Genomic DNA, 18,737 nt, shown 5'->3' on the forward strand with positions numbered 1-18,737 from the left:
TACATTAAAATATTTTAAATAACAAAAGAAAGCTTTATGCAAAAAATTTGCCGACCTAATTTTGAAACCTGATCAATGCATTTATTAGGAAATATACTAGGAATCCATTCAATTAACTCAAAAGTGGCAAATTAGAAAAATAACAGAAAATTCAAATGCACTAAATGTTACGTGCAGAAAAAACTATTTGGGCAATTTCTGGTATTTTAAAACTATATTGTAAAAAGGTTGTGGTAACGATAGCACAGTTCTAGTTAAACAACAAAGATGTTCAACTAACATTTCTCAATATTTTATCTTCTATCTATTTTATCTCAAAGGGAGTGATAGTGAAAGGATTAGACGCATTCAATACTATATTACAAATATTATTGATACAATCACCATACAATTGAAATATTATGCACAATTGAAAGTATAATGGCTATTATAGTATATCTGATCTTAATAGTCTATTAAGATCATAGATACAATGCAGCCTGGTCGCAAAAACATCCGTATTACAATTTTATTGCATCTTCGTTCAGGAACCAAGGTTATTTTTTTATTTGTAAATGAAAGCGAATCAACATATATTTTTTCTGTCCTTCGGGTGTGGATGGTTGTGACACTCGCATTTTTTGTATGATTTGATTTTATGATCAACACATTGTTTTAAAGAACAGTATATCAGGATTTTCACGTAGACAAATGTTGAAATTATCATTTAATTTATTTTTCTCTCAGCTAACTGGTAAATTAACAAAATTATTGCTGATAAAAGTGGCACAACCGTACCTACCACATAAATATGAATGTTAATAAACGCAAACAATAATGATGATTATTATGAAATTCATTAACTTTAATTTCATTGAAACACAATGATATTCATTACGAAACTCTTTATACCCGGCGTTCGTCGAATTAATGACGGGATAGTATGATGCTGTATAATTCAAGGTATAAAAACATAGGACTTGCGCATTGTTTTCCTAATAATTTGTTCGAAACTCTGAACTTACTGTATAATAATCGTTTGTCGAATTTATAAGTATAGATATTCAAAGGTAAAAAAGTTGATATCACACACTTTCCCTTTGTTTCGCGAGACTTTTGTTCGCATCGGTATGCGGATGTATAGATCTGCTAGTATGTACAGCATCCCAACTACGTAATTTTCTTACATAACCATATTATTATTCAAATCTTGCCATTGCAAATACATGTTTTCGCTTATTGTTGGATACAATAAGAAGGCTGTGTTTTTTTTTAATCACATATATGCAATGAAACATGAAACTTTAAAACCGTGTACAGGATAGCCTTACATACTAGCAATAAGGATTATGACAAAAGCCGTAATTTATTTATAGTATACCACACACAAGTTATTCATTCGATGCAGTTCGATTCGATGCGTGATATATATTTAATAGTAAGGTGAGCACGTTGTTTTCCCTCGTGGGCTTGAAAAGGTTCTACACGCCACTCATGGCTCAGCCTTTGAATTTCAGTATGTTTCTCGGTCGTCAATCATCTGTATTTTAAATACTCCTGCCGTCCATTTCTTACTCTATTAATAAAATATTATAATAAGCATTCTTTTTGCCGTGTCGAGATGATGCATTTTTTATTTCAGTGTTTATCACCATTTTGCTTTGAAATATATCTTCATTTGTATATTTATATATCCTCTTTATCTTGTCAGTTTTTTTCTATCCAAAACCCTAAATTTTTCCAAATATTGGTACTTCATATAGTCCATATACTTCTGCCGAATAAAAATGAATACTCGAATTGATATTTTGCTAATTTCCGCCACAAATTGAAAATGTGTTTCCTCGTCTTATCGTTAGTACCGATTTTTCTCAATATTTCTTCAATAAAAGTTGAATGTTTTGGTTTCGATACAAAAAAATTATTTTCTCAAATTTTAATTTTTATATTTGATTTATGAAGTTTTGACTTTATGATCACCAAATCATGTTTTGAAATCAACGGTCATAATACAAAATAATTTTTTTTTTTTTTTTTTTTTATTCATTTATTATTTTACAGCAATCAGAACAGTACTTATATTCTATGAGCTGCATTGCTTATATATATATATAAACTAAAAAGAATAAACTAAATAAGAATAAATAAAAATAATAACATAAAAATAGTAACTAATAATAATAGTAATATATAATAATAGTAAATAATAAAATAATATAATAATACTACAAAAAAAAAATTAAATTAACTTAACTAACATATTTTGATGATTACTCTAAAAAATATAGAAATTGTTCCATTAAACAATTTGCTAGATTAGGATATTATCCATTGGTGATTTACGCTTGAGCCTCCTGGAATGTGGTATCTCAAGCAGTTGTGCAACTATTTTATTTGGGTGGGCTTCTAGTTTTTGAAAGTGGTGGACACTGAAGTTTCTTATTACTTCCTCGATATATAAAATATTCAGATCGTCATGTATGGTCTTGTTACTGACGAACCACGGGGCATCAACTATCTGTCTGAGTATTTTTGATTGGGCACGCTGCATTAATGCTATATGAGACTTGCTGGCACATCCCCATAATTCAATACCGTAAGTCCATATAGGTTTTATCACTGTTTTATAAATTAATAATTTATTTTCAAGGGATAATTTTGACTTGCGTCCTAATAGCCAATATATTTCTGCAGTTCTAATTTTTATCGCTTTTACTTTTGAGCAAATGTGATCTCTCCAGGTCAGTCTACGATCAAGATGCATACCCAAGTATTTGACACAATTATTACTTGGTATTTTTCGTCCATAAAAGTAAACACTTGGGCATGTTGACTTGTTGAGAGTAAACGAAATATGACTCGATTTACTTTCGTTAATTTTTATTCGCCATTTCCTTGTCCATTCCTCAATAATATTTAGATGGCTTTGCAGATTGCTTGATGCAACAGATGCATCGATGTGTGTTGAAAGTACTGCAATATCATCAGCGAAAGTTGCTGTTATGGTCGATTGTAATGTTGGAAAGTCACTTGTAAATAGAATATACAGTAAAGGGCCCAAAACACTTCCCTGTGGAACACCTGCTTCGATTTGATGAGATGCTGAAGTATTTGAGTTAACGCGGACTCTAAATTTCCTACCATCAAGGTAGGATTCTAGAATATTGTAATACCTACTTGGAAGTAGAGAGCCAATCTTGAATAAAAGGCCTTTATGCCACACCTTGTCGAAAGCTTGGCTCACATCTAGAAAAATCGCGGAGCAGAATTTCTTAGCCTCAAAGGTATTATTGATAACGCTTACAATTCTATGGCACTGTTGAACTGTAGAATGTTGGTTCCGAAAGCCGAATTGATGGTCTGGAAAAATATTTGTATTAGCTAAGATGTTTTGAAGTAGCAGTTTTTCAAGCACTTTCGAGACGATAGGCAAAAGGCTGATCGGTCTATATGAAGAAACCATGTTTGGATCTTTCCCACTTTTATGTATCATTTTTACTATGGATGTTTTATAGAAGGTTGGCCAGTAGTTTAATCTTATTATCGAATTGTATATATAAGTTAATAGGATAAATCTCTTCTTTGGCATTTCTTTAAGCATTCTTGAAGTCACCAAGTCAAATCCAGGAGATTTCCTATTCTTCAGTTTAGCAATTTCTTTAACTATCATTTTTAAAGAGAAGAAGTTTATACTGTTTTCAGAGTTCACTAAGGTAAATGAAGTCAAACTGGTGTCCGCTGTATTTGAGAGATCTGGATTAGGTTGAAAAACCGAACTCAGATATTCAGCAAATAGATCAGCTTTTTCTGCGTCACTTCTTACCCAGTGTAGGTGATTGCGCTCATCCCATCGAATAGGTGGATTTCTAATTTGAGGTTTTTGTTTGTGTTTAATAGGATTCCAGATCTATTAAGATTTGATACATACTTGTTAAAGTTCTGGTTGGAAATCTCTCTGAGCCTCAATTTAAGCCTGTTGCTTAAATTATTAAAAATATTTCTATCCGAAGGTAAATGACTTGATTGCCATTTGCGTCTTGCTCTCCTTTTTTCTGCTAATAAATTTTTAATTTCCAAGGACAGCGATTGCTCCTGCTTGACGGTTGTTTTTGGAGTAGCTATTACAGCTGCTGCATGAAGAATTTTGTTAAACTTGTCAACAGCGTGGTCAATCTCTGCTGGATTTTTTAGACTAATTTTGAGATTTATCTTCTCTTCTATTTTACAACGGTATAGCTCCCAGTTAGTTTTTGTTGAATGAAGTCTAACAGGATTACAGACGTTCATAATAGAAGAAGAAATAGTGGCAATAATCGGGGAGTGATCTGATGAAAGATCATAGCTTGGATTAACATCAGTATACTTGGAATTTAAACCTTTTATTATAAAAAAATCCAGTAAATCCGGCTTCTTTCTTATGTCAGTAGGCCAGTAGGTTGGAGTTCCTGTGGAAAGAGTAGAATAGCATTGTTGATCAAGAACTTCATAAAGTGTTCTTCCCTTTGGATTGATCAGTCTTGATCCCCAAAACGTGTGCTTGCTATTAAAGTCTCCGCCGACAATAAATTTACTTCCAAGCGACCCAAAAAAATCAGAGAATTGTGAAGCGCTAATCTTATGCCGGGGAGGACAATATACTGCAGAAATAGTTAATGGAAAAGAAGAAAGTTGAACTTGGATTGTTGTTGCTTGAAGGAATTCTTTGTCATACTTTTGGAGTTCATAATGAGAAATGTTGGACTTGATCAATACGGCTGAGCCACCGTGTGCTGTACCATCTGGATGACATGTATGATAAATATAGTACTGAGGAATAAATAAGTTGGAGTATTTAGTGAAGTGGGTTTCACTTACTAGTAATATATCAATTTTATTTTCATTAAGGAACACTATCAATTCATTTTTATGCTGTAAAAGCCCATTTGCATTCCATAATCCTAATCTTAGAAATTTGAACATTATTTAGGTTTATTTATAAGCGTGGATAACATGTTTATCATCATTGTGTTTTGCTGCATGAGCTGATTGAACATACTTTTGAACTCATTCAAAAAATGGAAGAGACTTGAATTAATACTTTCTGAAATTTCTGATTTACTAGATTTGATTGCTTGAGCATATGACATATGTTCTGAATTAAAAAGATTTTCATTACGATGATTAAAAGTAGAATGCTTTGCATAATTTGGATGATTATTCGAATAATTTTGATTAGTCGCACTATTGCTATTGGTGTTTATTTTAGGTTTACTGTTCAAGAGGTTTTTATAAGTTAGGCAACCCCTATAATTTGCAGTATGGGACTCTTCACAATTAGTGCAAAATGCAGGTAATTCTTTTGATTTTGTACATTTTTTACTCTCATGTTGATCACCACATTTTACACACCTAAATGGCCGGTTGCAGTAAGATTTTGTATGACCATACATTTGGCATCTACTGCACTGTGCTATTTCTGATGATCTCATTGGAGGTTCAAAATGCACAATTTGATTTAGGATTTTATTTAATTTGAAGATATCGGAGTTATTGCTGCTTGGCTCTAAATCAACATAACATGTTGAGTGGTAATTTACTTCTAAAGTGAATAACATTTGTTATATTCCTAACTTTATGCCCAAAAGTTTCAATTGCTGTTTTTAGTTCTGTAATATCGGTTGAGTAATGCATATATTTCATGACCACTCTGTATGCTCTTTCGCTGCTAATCTGATAGGTATGAAAAACTGCTTTACGACCTCGGAGATATTTAACGAGGTTTTTATAATCATCAACAGAAGAAACAATAAATTTGATTATATCATTAGGAAATGTTTTAGTGGTAAAATTTTTGATATTTAGAATAGTTTTGATTTCATCAACCATACCTCGGAAATCAACCACACCGTAAATAAAAACTGGTGGTGGCAAATTTTTTTTTGATATTTCTGAAACAGCAATAGGCTCTTTGTTTGTTAACACGTTGAATCTATTTGTTAGTTGAATTGGCTGATCTACTTGTCGGTTTGGACGTTTCCTTTTAGGACTATCAACAACTTGCCAAGGAATGGAATTATAATAAGTTGAGGGCTCGTTGCAGGATTCCATTTGTTCTTCATTCATGTTGTTATTGCATATTGTAAGATTTACGAAATTACTTGCTGGCTGTGACTCATGTAAAAGATGTTCACTTTCGGGACTGCAGTTAAGCACTTTATCAACTTCAACTAACGGAATTGGTGGATTATATGGTTCATTTTGCATAATTATTAATTATGCCTTAATTAACAGTTTTTTAAATTATATATTCAATGAACGAAAATAAATGTACCCTTACGGGTACATTTATTTGATTATTATATAACACTTCACTATTAAATTCAATTTATATTTCACTTTGGATGATAACAATGTTTGTTTACACTAACGTGAGGCACAGTATACCTGGCCGAAGGTTCGAAGCGAACTGAGGTCAACTGATAAGAAATAAATATTGAATATTTATTGATCCGATGCTACCTGTACGGCAGTTGGTTTCGAACTGTTGATACAAAATAATATAATCGTAATATTGATGCAAAATGAGAACCAGAGTTTTTAGAATTTTTCACACGATCAAAATTTTTGGGAATTGATTACAAACGGTTTGACCAATTCCAAAAAGCAATCTTTGGGACTAATCTTCACACAAAATTAATTAAAGCTATATCTGAAGCGTATGAAATAAATATTAAAAGTTCCCTACTCCATTACTTTTGGATTTTTTAATGTAATGCTGTAGTCACAAGGCTCTTTTCACAGAAAGGTCATCGAAATGGATAAAATTATGTTCGTACATATCTTTATCAATTGAATTTTATTTATCTGTTATCTATCAAATAACTTAATACACAAATCGCACTGGCCGCTTCCAATTATGAAACCAAAATCGACGTCCATCCTAACCATCCATTTAGCAAGCCAAATGTACTCGAAAGTTCAGCCCACCAGACTGAAGCGAAAATTCTTATTTCTTTTACTTTTGTAGTATTTTTGTGTTTGTTTCATATTAGATGTATGCATATTCTTTTCTAATGTTATATAATATTAGCTATAAACAGCACATATAATATATCATTACAAACATGTACACAATTCATATTCATAAACCGCTCGACAGATATCTGTTGGGATTCTGGTATAGATCGACCAAACCGTTTCTTTATGACCGACGCAAAGAAATTATATGACCAATTTCTTGGATAAAATTAAATTGTTTTTGATAAATATCGATCAGTATACAGTTGAAAAATAATTTGGTTATGATTTCTTAAGTTCAAAAATAGTGAACTATAAATAGTGGATTAAGCAGTTTTTTTTGTAATAAACAGTTAAAGCCTTTTTTTCTTAAAATTCCTAAATACCCCAGTAAATATATTTAAAAAAAATCCAATCCTTTTTGAAGATATCGTTTGGATACAAAATATATGACCTAAATCTTCATGATTAAAGATTAGAACTCTATTAAAAATTCGAAAACGTTTCAATTTTCAAATTTCAATTGTTGCTGATCAACTCAACAGTCCACTTGCCTTAAGGCAAAAACTCATTAACAACTTGCTCATTATTTTTCAGGTTTCTATGCATCGTCTATCCGCGTGCGTCCAAAGTGCCGCCCAATTGCTCGAGTGTCCTGTTTGTTTGGAGGTATTAAAGCCCCCCGCTTGGCAGTGTTGCCACGGTCACGTCTTATGCGGTACATGCAGAAGACGCAGCGAACGATGCCCCGTCTGTAGGGTCACATTGGGGCCACGAGGAAGATGTTTGCTGGCGGACAAGTTATTCGCCGTTTTAGCAGCAACATTCGGGGATCGAAAAGGTCAGTGCATCATATTGCGAATATGAGTCATTTCGATGTTATACAAAAAAATACGATTCTTTTAGAATACAATACTGTAACATACTTTTTGTTCTACATACTTTAAATAAAACGACCTATTCAAAGGAATTATTTACATAGAACATTATTTAAACACATTTGACAAAAGTCAAATTAAAGATAAGATCATATAAAATGCATGCTGTAAAATACTTCCAGTTACAGCGTTTTTTCAAAATTGAATACAATCGCGCTCATTTGGGACTACGTAATTTGTATATTTTTAAATTTAATAGGGAGTATATTAATGTTAAAATATTTACTTTTCAGTCGATAGCGTAAAACCAGAAGAAAATAAAACGTTTCGCGGAGTCCTGCTGAACTCGAGGCTATCGCCGTTTTGTAATCGCGATAATCCTAAAAACACGTTGTCAAAATTAATAACATATCCCACAGGAACAAAATTGTTCAAAAAACCATTCATAATGACGCCCGTAAACGAGCTTGAGTGTAAAAATGATGATACACTTAAAACAAAGCTTTTCAACTGCCCAAAAAGTTCGCATTGTATGACTAGATTTAAAAAGGATTGTCTGATGTCCCATTTACAAACAGAACATGAAGAACCAATCTTACAGTATTTTATAATGCCTAATATAAAACGTGAAATTAATTTAAAATTATCCAAAAATCCATATATAATATCATTAATTAACGAAAATAATGATATATTTTTCATTGGATATGTAAAAGCAAACACCACTCAACATTATATATGGCTGTGGATTTTGGGATGTAACGACAATAATAACTTTGGTGTCAAGCTTTTTGTAAACAAGAAGGTATTTACAGGAAAAGCAATTTCTTTAACAACATGTTGGAATGATATACTTTCATCTAAATATTGTTATAAAATAGATTCTACAATAAACATGATATCTATAGAATTATCTAATTCGACTATTGAAGTCAGTTAAAGTTCTATAATGTGAATAAATACTAAACAGATTTATGTTAATATTGGAGTTGAATATTATATATAAACAAAGTCTAAAATTCAATAAATAATTTTATTCAGTATAAAAATATATAGTAGATTTTAAACTTAATATAATGTGATAAATAAATTATGTAATAAATACTTCTGTTGTCTTATTTAACATTCTCACCATCATCATTCATCATGAAAAAAAAATTACTTTTTAAACGGATTTCTTGAGTCTTAATAAATAGTCAACACAGATATATTAAATTAAATATAATATAAAAAAATGATTGATACTTATAATATTTTAAGTGAAAAAGCTATGATTTTTTTGTTGAGATGATTCTTATAAAAATGAATATTGAAAAAAAAAATGGTTTCAAACTATTTTATTTATGGATGAGCTAAAATAAGTTGTGCTATAATGAACATAAATTTTAAATTAATATCAATAACACGATACAAAAATCTTATTCATTCATACATCCAAATTTTAATTGTTTAAAAAACAAAATTCTGATGAAGTATCACAATTAGCATATGGTTTATACTGATTCGCAGTATCGGAAGGGTTTTGAACGCAAACACATCGTTCAGTATTGGAGTTAGGGTCAAAAATTTGTCTAGGAAAACCAACCCAATCCCGAAGCTGACCACCACTTCTATTTGTACACCAGTACTTTGTGCCGACTCCTTCAGCCCACTCTATATTGCATGCAGGATACTGATTTAGAATCTTTTTATTCTCCTTCTCATTCCGCTCTGCCTGAATGATCTTATCTTCAAACCGCTTTAAATAATCTGTTTTGTGTCCATTACTATCATAAAACTGGCCAATCAATTTTCCCACATATTTGTATTCTTTAAAATAGAAAGCTAACCATTGTTTAAGACTTATGATTTCTTTGTCATCTAATGTCAGGACATCATTGTCAATTTGGTCGCTTTCAAACTCTCCTGTTATAAAGGATTTCGAAACATCTCGCCCGGCAAATACGTGGTAACTGCCACCAGGTCCATAGTGTTTCCTACCTTTTTCAACATCGAACACGAGCCCTAAAATCGAAAGGTATAAACCTTTCGAACCGCTGTCACCGTCATATCTTAATAATTCATGTTCAGAAAGTAGTAAAACATCTTCCGACGCCTCTTGATTGTTATTAGTTAGAAATTTGGTTTTCACATATTTAATTATTCCATAAGTTTCTCGAAATGTCGTGATGTAAAAAATTATTATCGCCGTTAAAGACACGTATAAAGCTGTGCGGGCATTCAACATGTTTCAATTCAATATGCAAATTTAGGATTTTTTTCTTATGGCAATTTTACTTTAATACATGCTTCACAATAACTTCTACAAAACTTATATTTTTGTTTCATAATATTCTGACAAACCGATTTAATTCTATCACATTAAAAAATAACAAAAAACAAAAGAAAACATTTGCATCTTACCGTTCCAAATGTCAAATGTGAGGGCCAGCAGTATCCATAAACAGAATATTAGCGAGATTTAGAACCGCAAACGATCACAAACAAACTAGTACAAAATACTTCTGGCGTTACTTCATTATAATTTGAAGGTTTGAGGTGGCAGCACATGTACAGCATGTTAACAAACCCTTAATTCTAGATACGGTTTGTATACGTAATACAGCCAAAGAAAACCTGAACCCTAGACCAGGGGTCGGCAACCTGTTTTGATTTTTTATAACTTTATTCTCTTAGTATAATATAATATATATACATTACGAACATTCAGTACATCGATAAAAGAAGAGTATGATTCAATAATACTTAATTATATACATATAATTTAGTGTGGAACTTGTGTGTCCGTATTTTCAGCTATTTTTTTATAATCGGGAATATAATTAGAGCTCCCTGTCCGCAAACAGTTATTTAAATATTAGGTTGTCAAATATCTCCCTTTTGCTTTTTTGCTCTTAGTTTATAATACAAAAAGGCGGAAGGGAGATATTTGACAACCTAATATGTGCCATTTAACTTTGTTCGGTATTTTGATTTCAAATATTTCATATTTGAAAACAAAGACTCGCAATTATATGTTGTTGCACAAAGAATAAATCACGAGGTATTCTAATATTGTCTAGGGAGTAAATTGTTAGCGCACATTTCCTTAAAATAGGATTTTCATCGACTTCCAAAACATTTTATCATTACTATGTGCTTTTACAATAATATCATTTTGCAAGTTTATTATTTCCAACTCCACATCTTCGATATTACTAATTTCGAAATACACTGAAACACTTTGCATAAGATGATCATCTTCGGCAACTTTAAATGGGTTTATAAAAAAACCTAGAACAAGTTTTAGTGCGCGAAATCTTGAAATCTTGAACAAAACTCTTCTGCCAATTTGTCTATAACTTCTAAATATGATGTAGTTGTAAAATTTTTTATATTAATTTTTAGACTTTCAACAATATGCCTTATATTTGGAAAATGTGAAATTGATTTATGCTAAGGTTATCATACATTTACATTAATCGAGGGCGCATCTAAAGTCGATCGGGGGCGCCATGGCCGTTGCCTACCTCTGCCCTAGACAATATAAAAATTTATTGAATTCATAATAATGACCTGAACTAATGGTATGAATGAATCGTGCCTTAAGGCAAATTGCAGGAACTTTCCGTGCTGTAATAAAATATTTGATGAATTTATTTCAATATTCAAATTCCAAAGTTTTTTTTGGAAATTAAAAAAAACTAGTGGTGTATGGCATCGTGCCTTAAGGCAAATTGCTGGAACTTTTCGTATCGTAACAAAATTTGTTCGAGGAATATTAAATGTTTTCAAACAGAATATTATAAATCATGTTTTGTACATTTAGATCTGTATCTTCGAAATGACTGGACCAGCTTTTTCCAAAAACTAATCATCACTTCTCCCGATCATTACAAATTGAATGTTTTTTTTTGGATCATTCAAATTGGATACTCCGTTCTCTCAAATACTCGATTTCTATTTTCTGCACTCTTTGTTTCGTATCTCCGTAACGGCTGAACCTACCTTTGCCAAAAACTAATCAGCACATCTCCCTATCAATAGGAATCGAACCATTTAAATCGGTTGATCCGTGCGCCCAAAAACGTGAACGAAAAAATGGGGACACACAAAACACACACATCCATTTTTTCTGAGGTATGCCAAAATGTTCAGAAACCTTCAAAACGTAAAGATATGCAAAAATTTTCATTTTTGGCCCATTACTATAACTTACCCTACGGGAAGTTAAAAATATACTCTTAAAGCATATGCATTAAATATGGTTGATTATTGTTTCCATTGAAGTTGTAATATAACTATGTAATTACAAACTGGTTGCTTTGCAAAACAAAGAGTTTTTTGCTTCATAATTGCAGTTATGTAGTATATCAATAAGCGTCTAAAAAAGTGATTTGCAACGATTTCATACTTTGAGCCCCTTACCTCCGTTTTTAATATTATAATTTATTTAATCAGCTACAAAATATCATTATTGCGTAAAAATATACATAATAATAATTTATGTATTCATTCTATGGGTTCTAATTCAACTTTTTTGGTTTGTTCTAAAAAATATTATTGTATGAAAACAACTGCATGCTCCTCTTGCAACAGCCTTTCTAATTGGCGTCATTATAGTCATATAGGTTAAAATCCTATAGTTTGTCATTGATAGCTTATAGTTTGATATTGTGAAGTAACAATTCCAACGAAACGTTTTGAATTTTCGATCAAGCAGTTAATATTTATAATTACTAAATATATTTTTCATCCTGAAATCTAAAGAATGTGACACAATTAAATTGAATCAATTTTTTTTTAATTAACATATATCTTTCTTAGAATTAGGTATAACTTATTCTACATTTAATGTTATATAAACCATCACCTATTTCCTTCGTGCTAGTATTGCACCAAATAACTAATAATATTTCATATAAAAAACATTCAATTAATATTTTTAATTTTAGGCACATTATCCACTAAACATACATAGTTTTGTCACAGCACAGAATTTCTTTTTTTAATTTATCTTATAGTCTAATTTTTATTAAGTTTTAAAAATGACTATCATATTTTAAGTAATGCAAAGTATTACAAAAAACATGTTATAGTCTGAGTTTTGAAAATATCAATGACCTGCAGTTCCAAATTAATTAATATAAAATATCTATGACAAAACCTGTAAATTAAAACTATGATTTTTAAATTCATTTGCTTGCAGTTACATATAATTATTATATGTAATATAACTAAAATTATCGAAATACAACTATACATACTAATATAACTGGGTCATAGAAATATAAATTGGTGAACATGTTTAAACCAAAACATTCATCCTTGGTTCATGTTTTTTCTGTAAATAAATAAATAAATGCATATAATAAATTCATTATTAAAAATGTTTAAAATTTCTACACTTACTTTCAAGTTCATTCACCAGTCTTTCATATTCCGCAACACAAGGCTGCAGTTTTAGTTGATCTTCGGGCGAAGAACGAACCATTGCACCACTTAAAATACCAAATATTAATTGCACTGTCGTTGCATAATTCTTTTTACCCATGACCTAAAAATTTTTTTAAAATATTTAGAAACATTCTACAAAATGCTAAAACAATTTGCAGAAAAGATTATGCCACTATAATCAATTCGGTGTTCAATCAATGTTGTTAAAAACTTTTGTTTTACTTATATTACAAGTAAATATTAAAAGTAATAAGTCATAAATAATAGTTTACAAAATTTCACCGTAACATGAAATATAGTTTCAAATTGATCTTCAATTAAATTGAAATAATATTTATGTAGAAAAGGGATGTTTCCACAGTAGTTAACCAATATTATAAAAATTATAAGAGTATATAAAAACATTAATACAATAAAGACTCACAGGTGGAAGATCATAGTATGTTGCGTCCAACGGCCCAGAGTCTTTACTCTTTTTGGCAATTTCAATTGGCAGAGGTTCTTCATCAGAACATTGCTTAATTTTTCGTTTTCCACTTGGTTTGTTATCATGTTCCTCCTCTTTGTTCATATCTCGTTTTGGGCAACTACATACTCTGATGCCAATTTTCCTTCGACCAAGTATTTGTCCACTGAAAAAATAAATATAAAATATTATATCATGATTTTTAGTACTATCTTCTGTCACTAGAGAAAGAGAAAAATTCTTATACTCATACATATCATTTTAAGTCACTGAAATATATAACTGTATAATAAAAAAAATTCAAGCTAAGTCTAAAATTTCTATAGCCTTTCACTTTAATTAACATATAATTCAATAACAACATTAATAAACAGAATGTCAACTTCTTGACAATATGTTTATTATTCTTTATTATTTTAGAAGTACAACTATCACATATTATTTTCAGATATATGTGACATTGTAATCATCCCACTTTTACATATAAAAATAATTATTAATAAGGAAACAAATTTTAATGAGAAAATATTTATAACAATATAGTAATTAAACTTAACAGTGAAAATATACATACATATATTGAATAATTATTTGGCTATAGTTATTGTTAGAAACCAAGATAATGTAACCAAAATATTATCATTTTGTTTATTCACAAGAATAAGTGGAGTATTAATTACTATAGACACTCTTCTCTTATCTAAGACAATACCTTACATATTGTCATAAATATTATTTTAGAAAAGAATTCAATTTCAGTTTGTAAAAATAAATTTTTCAATTAAGAAAATACTTACTCCAAATTCTCTAAGGTAAAAACGCACTCAACACTGCGTCGATTCATGCCACTGACACAAGAATGCTTGCAAGCAAATTCATATAATACTCTCACAGAAGAATCACCTGTCTGCACATTGCCTAACGGCACTGTCACATTCAAATGTGTATTAGAATCAACTGAACCAAAGTACTGAGCTCCCACTGACTTGCACAACAAAACATGATCAGAATTATTGAAATCATCTAAATCTGAAATAACGATTTATTAATATATATAATTTCAATTATGATATTAAATTGTATATCAAAACTTTTTGGAATTAAGTATTAATTTATAAATCTTTGCCTTTTTTGGGATGTATCACAACATCAAAATTAACTACTAATTATAATATATAATTAAAATTAATATAAATAAAATATATAAATAAAATTAATATAAATAAAATATATAATTATAATTTATAAAATCAAAATGAATATTAAATAATACTCACTATCACTTGATTTCATAGTCTTATGATTTTTACATCTCATAACCAGATTCGGAGCATCATGAGGGCTAGAATACAGCATTGTTGCTCTTACAAACAATCCAGGGATCATAGGGTTCCAGAAAAAATCTATTGGCAGTGTATGTCCCATGTTGATAAAAGCCTTATTCAGTTTTTGAGAGTACTAAAAACATTTTTAAGAAACACTATTATTTTAAGAGACTTTTTTTTGATAAAATAACAAAATATCATATAATTTAATGATGTACAAAAGGGTCGATATACGTATTCTACTAGTAACCACTTGTCCTTAATACAAGTTCAATACCATAGATCATTTTTAAGAATTACTTACAGTAACTTGAGGTTTCTGTTGTCCAAGTTTGCTACATGCTACTTTGAGATCAAAGTTGTAATCCCCAGCAAAATCCTTGTTACTGGGAACAGTTTGTACTGAATGTTGAATGGCAGCTGAATTCATATTCTGTAGCGACTATTAAATTCAGAAAAACATTTATAAACAAAATGCAATTACAAGTATCCAGAACAATCTGCTATACCAAAATTACTTAATTTGATATGTATCGTAAATTAAATAAGACTATAAGAAAAATAATGAAAATAATTACCATGGTAGAAAAACCATCATATTCTGCAGAGGAATGACTAGACGGCTCAGTTTTAATATCCCGCTGTGCTGGATCTGAATCAGGTGGTATGGCCAGAAATGGAAGTTCAGTCTGCTAATAAATGTTTGTTTTATATCTTATACAAAAAATCACTAATGATTTGAAAAATGTCTAATTTGTTTTTAAAAAAATATACACTTAATAGGCATATTTTAATTCTATATTTATTGCAATTAAATTTTAACAATAGTGATTATATCAAAATTACAATAAAATAAGAAAGAACTCTAATACTTACATTGCTATCAGACCATGAATTTAAATCCCTGAGAATAAAAAGAATATAATTAATTTCTCTATAATTAAAAATTTATAGTAAACTATTTCATTTTTCTTGAATTCTCAATCATTTATAAAATTAGCTGACTTCTATTTGTTGCAAATAAAAATCATTTTCAGAATAAAATTTCTAACAAGTCATGCACAAAATATAAATATGGATAAGATAAAAAAATATATAAAACAGAAATAAATTTTATATATATTTTTTTAAAAATCTCAAACCTTGTTTGCACAAGGAAGATTAGTCAATAAAAAAAATAAACCGCAAGCCAAAATTTTCTCTAGCAATAACAGAGTGTTCTTGCATCACATATTAAAAAATCATATTCTTTATGAAAACATGATTTATGCTAATTATAAGTACATATGTTCAAAATTATGTAATTGAAATAAAATGAACATATTACATACTTTCAGTATATTCATACATTAATTTAAAGTCAGAAGATGTTTCATTTAATAAACAATAATCCAGATATTAAATCAAGATATTTAAAAAAAAAAACAGACTTGAACATGTTTCGAGTTTGACCTTTGCTCAATTGATAAAACACACAAATTATTAAAAAAAACAGAAATTCTATTTACTTATTAATATGGGGAGTTAAAGTACTAGATAGCAAATGAGTACTTTTCAAATATCTATGGCTAAACAGTTGACTGTATCATTTATTTAGCAAATTCAAATACAGTAGAACCTCGATTAACCGGACTAATTGTTGTCAATAGGCATCCGGATAATCCAATGTATGAAGAATAATGATGTACATTTATCAAAAATAACAATTACATGCACAGATATCAACAAAACGTTTAATAAGAAATTAACATTTCCCTATGTATGTACATATATATTTTCATAGATTGCATTACATACATACAAACTGTAGCATTATTCATGCAAAAATTCGAATTGCAGGTACATACATATAAATTGGTTGTGGTTGGGAGTCTGGATAATCGCGAATCCGTATAACTGAGGTCCAGATAATCAAGTTTCTACTGTATATTTAAAATCTTTACATATGTTAAAGTTTTGATGTATTACTTACAAGTTCAATTCCCGTAAATCATCAGTAGTAATCCGAGGCAGTATATATTCCAAGTCACCTAGATTGTCACTCATGCTGTAATTAATATATTAACTTAAATTCTTTTGTAAAGATCTACATAAGACTTTGATATGTAAATACAATTTATTGTTATTGGAAAGATTGAAAGAAATTTACAGTCTAATTATTTTAGCACATGATGAAAAGCAATTCTATAAATATCTGTTTTATTAAAAAAACTAAATTAAATCATTAGAAAATTTCAATTATCTAGCCTGCATTTTACTTCTTGATATGACTCATCTCGACTTTATATTTGTTTTTTGTGTATATTCATATTTTCCTAACGATTTTCAAGATTTAGTTGTGCTTGCCTAATTTCATTTTAATATTCATTAATACATATTTTAACATTTTATCTGTTATGTTATAATTTTTTATATTATATTATATTATATATTATATATATATATATATATATATATATATATATATAAATATATATAAAACAAACTTTGTTTTATATATTTTTGGGGTTATAATTGAAACACAAAATACTTACGTTAAGATGCAGTATAATTTAAACTTTTAAAGTGAAACAAAAAATTAATTAAAAAAATAAATTTAACTAATTTAAGATCACTTTATAAAATATTCATTAAACAAACAAAAATTTGCACAAACATTTGTTTCGCCGACATGCATTAATGAAACAAATTGGCAACAAATAAACGTAGAGACCGATACAAACAAGATATTAATGTTTTATGTTGTATATGTCATATTCGAAGTGAGTAGTAAGAAATGCTGCCAATAGATAGAGCAACATAAATTTGAATGATTTTCTTAATTATGAAAGAAATAAATTTTATATATATGCTAAAGAAATGTTAAATATTAGTTAAAATGAGATTATTTTCCATACTAAATATTAAGATAGATTTTGATCACATTTAGTTCAGCAGTAGTTATGAAGGTTTCTGGCATACCTCAGAAAAAATGGATGTGTGTGTGTTTTGTATGTCCGCACTCTTTCGTTCAAAAAGCATTCGATTCCTATTGATAGGGAGACGTGCTGATTAGTTTTTGGCAAAGGCAGCAAAGATACGCAGCAAAGAGTGCAGAAAATAGAAATCGAGATTATGAAAGAACGGAGCATCCGATTTGAATGATCTAAAAAACATTCAGTTTGTAATGATGGGGGAAGTGATGGTTAGTTTTTGGCAAAGGCAGGTCCAACCGTTTCGAAGATACGGAGCTAAATGTGCAAAAAATGGCAGTTTTTGAGAGAGCATCCGATTTGAATGATTCAAAAAACTTTCTGCTTGTGTTGACGAAATTATTGATTTTAGGAAAAAAAACATTTTTTTAATTTAAAATTTTTTTTTTTAATATCGAAATTAATTCGGATTTGATTTTTTTCTAGCTATAGTTCTAAAGCTCAATTAAATACTTTAAATAAATAGTTTTAACATTGCACTTCACTTTATATAATTCTTATAAATATTATACAAAGCCCTTCATTTTAAATTCGATGTTTAAGTTTTGTTTATTACTTTTCTGTAAACAAACAAGTTACAGTATTTATAATAATCTAATTGAAAACATTTAATATTTCTCGAATTTTTCATTACGGTACGAGAAGTTCCAGCCATTTGGCTTAAGGCACGATGCCATACACCACT

The 18,737-nt window shown here is 29.5% G+C and overlaps 2 protein-coding genes across 4 annotated transcripts in view; one reads left to right on the forward strand and one right to left on the reverse strand.

Moving 5' to 3' along the window:
* LOC113378441 (venom protease-like) overlaps nucleotides 1-18,737 on the forward strand; it is a 44,385-nt gene that overhangs the window by 7,493 nt on the left and 18,155 nt on the right. The window lies entirely within an intron of this gene.
* LOC113378444 (cellular tumor antigen p53-like) overlaps nucleotides 12,962-18,737 on the reverse strand; it is a 44,380-nt gene continuing 38,604 nt past the window's right edge. The window contains exons 1-10 of one of the 3 annotated variants that reach the window (XM_026618976.1): nucleotides 17,615-17,779; nucleotides 17,053-17,127; nucleotides 15,957-15,984; nucleotides 15,659-15,769; nucleotides 15,385-15,522; nucleotides 15,033-15,213; nucleotides 14,553-14,784; nucleotides 13,714-13,921; nucleotides 13,245-13,389; nucleotides 12,962-13,176 (exon numbers count right to left, since the gene is read on the reverse strand). In XM_026618976.1, coding sequence (XP_026474761.1) covers nucleotides 13,166-13,176; nucleotides 13,245-13,389; nucleotides 13,714-13,921; nucleotides 14,553-14,784; nucleotides 15,033-15,213; nucleotides 15,385-15,522; nucleotides 15,659-15,769; nucleotides 15,957-15,984; nucleotides 17,053-17,126 — 1,128 coding nt within the window. In that variant the 5' untranslated portion in view covers nucleotide 17,127; nucleotides 17,615-17,779 and the 3' untranslated portion in view covers nucleotides 12,962-13,165. Of the gene's footprint in view, nucleotides 13,177-13,244; nucleotides 13,390-13,713; nucleotides 13,922-14,552; nucleotides 14,785-15,032; nucleotides 15,214-15,384; nucleotides 15,523-15,658; nucleotides 15,773-15,956; nucleotides 15,985-17,052; nucleotides 17,128-17,614; nucleotides 17,780-18,737 lie in introns of those variants that run through there. The other 2 variants (XM_026618975.1, XM_026618977.1) reach the window with 2 other exon arrangements.

The sequence above is a fragment of the Ctenocephalides felis genome, unplaced genomic scaffold (assembly GCF_003426905.1).
Source record: "Ctenocephalides felis isolate EL2017-DRISC unplaced genomic scaffold, ASM342690v1 CF-g0.4_SCAFFOLD_01886, whole genome shotgun sequence".
In the NCBI taxonomy this organism is placed as follows: domain Eukaryota; kingdom Metazoa; phylum Arthropoda; class Insecta; order Siphonaptera; family Pulicidae; genus Ctenocephalides; species Ctenocephalides felis.